Source organism: Tribolium madens, unplaced genomic scaffold, assembly GCF_015345945.1.
Source record: "Tribolium madens isolate multiple individuals breed KSU strain unplaced genomic scaffold, Tmad_KSU_1.1 Scaffold_3;HRSCAF=73;Tcas5.2_LG2, whole genome shotgun sequence".
In the NCBI taxonomy this organism is placed as follows: domain Eukaryota; kingdom Metazoa; phylum Arthropoda; class Insecta; order Coleoptera; family Tenebrionidae; genus Tribolium; species Tribolium madens.
Genome location: NW_025401006.1, coordinates 13,887,528 through 13,891,099, shown reverse-complemented (window position 1 = coordinate 13,891,099; position 3,572 = coordinate 13,887,528). Strand labels below are relative to the sequence as shown.

The following is a 3,572-nucleotide window of genomic DNA, read 5'->3' as shown; positions in this document are numbered from 1 at the left end:
ATTTTTTTATTTAATTTTTTGTTTAAAGTCGATTATCTTTCGTTAATATTTTTTTTCATTGTACATTATATTTTATATTTATTTGAATTCAGCGAAAAAAAATTTAAATCTGTATTTTCACAAAAACAATCTAGAAACTGTCACAATTCTGGAAATTGACAATTTCCAGAGTAAAGATATTTACAAACACAGAAATTTTACTATTATAAAAATATACTTCATTACTACTTTTTTTAGTATTCGTCGTGTGATTTATTCACTAAAAAGTAAAAATTATTTAATTGTATTATTACTTTGAAAGTTATAGAATTAATCAACACACAATAAAAAAATTAAATTAAAAATTTGCAACTTTTGAGTTAGCTTTAATAAGAAAACAGATATTACTCCTTAAATTAAAATTAATTAGCCATGTGTAGGTGCACATGAAATGTGTTAAAAATTCATTAGAAAAAAATTTCAGGTTACAAATTCTGTAATTATGAAAGAAATTAAAAATTTAGAAGAATTTTTTCCGTTGAAATTGCAGCAAGTGTGTAATTAGACATACGTAGAGTATTTGGTTACATATTACATACGTGTCACTGAAAAAAAGTTAGTAGAGTTTCAATAAAAATACATAAAAAAATACTTGTGTTTTCAGGCTACAACATAAAAGGTTAAAATAAACAACAAATTATATATTTTTTTAAATTATCTTTATTCTGCAACATAATTTTTTTAGAAAGAATACATTTTACACTCTGTATTTGAATTCAGCGAGAAAAATTTAAATAGAGTGAAAAGGAGAGAAGAATGTTTATTATTATTTATTATTATTATAATGCACTGTATTTAGTAAAAATACTTACATAAAAACCTTTGGTTTTTATCCAAGCTACGACAGATATCTTTTTTTAATATTTTGGGAAAGAATATTAAAACAGAGAGCAAATTATTTTTATCAACAATTTTTTTCATCGTCCATTTTTTCAGAAACTACATGTTTTACATTTATTTGAGAATAATTTCAGTAAAGTAACAAAAAATATATAAAAAAACTGTTATATTTGATTTAAAATAAACTTCGTATTTAATTAAATTAAATTAAAAAATACGTACCTACATTTTTTTATTCAAGTTACAATCGAATATTCTGTTTTTATTACAATATATAAAAAAGAAGATTTATAAAAAGCAGATTATCTTTTATCAATTATTTTTCACCAATACATTTTATACTTATTTGAATTCAGCGAAAATTTTTTTTAATGTTTTTTCACAGAAACAATCTGAAAAATTTGTTAGAAAATCAGTCACAATTCTAGAAAATTGACAATTTCCAAAGTGAGAATTTTACAAAAATTACTTCATTACTACTTTTTTTAGTATTTGTTGGGATAATTTTCTTTGATTTGCAACTATTTATTTACTAAAAACTATTTAATTGTATTATTGCATTTAAAGTTATGGAAATAGAAATAAAAATTTGCAACTTCTGAGTTAGTTTTAATAAAAAAACAGATATTCCTTCTAAAAGTAAATTTAATTGCACATGAAATGTGTTAAAAATTTATTAGAAAAAATTCTGTAATTATTCATCTAGCATACAATTAGTTTGCGGCTTTGAAAGAAATTAAGAATTTAGAAAAAAAAATACGTTGAAGTGTGTAATTAGACAAATGTAGTGTCATTTTGTCAATACAATTTAATAAACAATTAGCTACATATAAAATACGTGTCACAGGGAAAAAAACTAGTCTGACTTCGTTTACTCTGCAGAAATGTAAGAAAAATTGAGACGTTTAGAATTACTATGGTTTAGTCCACAAAATTTATAAATTTAGTTATAATTTCATATCAAATATTAAGGTTAAAATTTTACCTTTTATTAGGATTTCCAACGCCTCAATCAACAATTTGTCTAGAGCAATAAAAAAATTAAATTGAGTATTACAAAGTCAACTTTACAAAAAAAAATTAATCTGAATTTCTCGATAATTACAGTTTTTCAGAGGATAAACTAGTTCCTTTTAATTAGAATATAAACGAAATTAAATTTACATCAAAGAAGTGGCAAGCAAGACCGAAATTTAACTTGAAATTGTCTTTAATGTAAGCATTCAAATTTAATTTGGGGAGGTTTAATCGTAGCTGCACAATAAAAAATTTATGATTTTTTATTATTCGTTGTGTAAGGAAAGCGAGCGACTTTGTGTGTATTTTAAACGTTTGTAAAGCAGACGTAAAAATGACGAAAAAGTATAATTAAAAAACACAAAACACAAAATTATCATAATTATGTTGTAGGTTTTTAGGGGATGACATATCTGCAGATCCTTTAAAAATGCTTTGGTTGGGACAATTGCACCCATTTTCCCCTTCTCGACGCTCTTTCCCATTCTTGGTCACAAATCTGGGTGCCTGTTGGCTCATGATGGGTTTAGCAATCAAAGGAATTGTAATTTCGTACAAAACTGATATTTTTTTCGTCGCTGAATGTTTGCAAACTTGTAATTTGATGTTTCACGTTTGTATTTTAACACAAATCACTGACAAATTCATGAATATTATGTTTTCAGGGAATTGGAAAATTCTTAAATCTGTACTTTCACAAAACCGATCTCCAAATTTTGTTAAAAAAACGCTCACAATTCTGGGAAATTGACGATTTCGAAATTCACGAAAAATTGAGGAGAATTACTTTCATTATAAAAAAAATACTTCGTTACTACTTTTGCTTAGTATTCGTTGTGATAATTTTCTTTGATTTGCAACCCTTCGCCACGGGGATGCTCCCAACTGGGGGTTACATCCCTGAAGGGTGGTTCCCAGTCTTGACTTTAATTCTATGGTTCCTCTCTGTGAATTTTTTTCTGCTAATACAAGGCAGTAATGGATTTTTCTACACACTGAGTGTTTCCCTCATCATGCAATTTAAATTATTAAATCATCGTTTCAGAAAATTGCGGGCTGAAACAGAACTGAAAAAATTAGTGGACTACCATAATTTTCTGACTCTGTATTGTCAACAACTCAACAAGGCGTTTGCACCCATTTTCCTGCTCCAGTTTTTCACGTCGATTACTTCAGCATCTTTGTCGATTTTCATTTTCATGCAACCGTAAGTTTTTTTCAGTTTGGGTGACCGAAATTGAGTTTTTTTTCAGAGGGGCGTGGACAAATCGCATCAAATTTATACTTTATTATTTATACACGTTGGTTGAAACATCGTTTTATTGCATTCCGGCGGAAATTCTTGTTAATGCAGTAGGTGGCACCACAATTGTTAAAAAAATCAAATTTTGGATTTCAGGCAAGTGAAATTGGTGAAGCTGTTTATGACCTGAATTGGTACGAAATCAGGATTAATCGTGTTAAAAAATTCTTCGTTATTATCCTTGCAAGGACTCAAAGGACTATGGTTTTTAGCGGATACGGACTTGTGAACATGAATCTTCAAACTTTTATTGTAGTAAGTTGGAAATTGTTTATTGAAGAATTGGTTTTAGTACAAATTTTTCAGTATCTCAAAACAGTGTTTTCCTTTTATACCTACTTGAACTCTGTAAGAAAAATCGAAAAATAAACTA

At 27.0% G+C, this 3,572-nt stretch overlaps 1 protein-coding gene across 1 annotated transcript; it reads left to right on the top strand.

Annotated features, from left to right (window-relative positions):
• The first annotated feature begins 2,230 nt into the window (after positions 1-2,230).
• LOC123007730 (putative odorant receptor 83c) lies at positions 2,231-3,568 on the top strand. The gene is made up of 6 exons (XM_044403148.1): positions 2,231-2,241; positions 2,290-2,509; positions 2,562-3,103; positions 3,150-3,249; positions 3,296-3,454; positions 3,506-3,568. Exons 1-6 carry the CDS (start codon positions 2,231-2,233, stop codon positions 3,566-3,568), a joined length of 1,095 nt encoding a protein of 364 aa, XP_044259083.1.
• The last annotated feature ends 4 nt before the right edge of the window (positions 3,569-3,572 follow it).

Bases quoted from the DNA above. Each gene is read 5' to 3' on its own strand.
- LOC123007730 (XM_044403148.1), top strand. The intron at 2,510-2,561 runs GTTTGTATTTTA...TTATGTTTTCAG, and splicing joins CTTGTAATTTGATGTTTCAC to GGAATTGGAAAATTCTTAAA. The intron at 3,455-3,505 runs GTAAGTTGGAAA...CAAATTTTTCAG, and splicing joins ATCTTCAAACTTTTATTGTA to TATCTCAAAACAGTGTTTTC.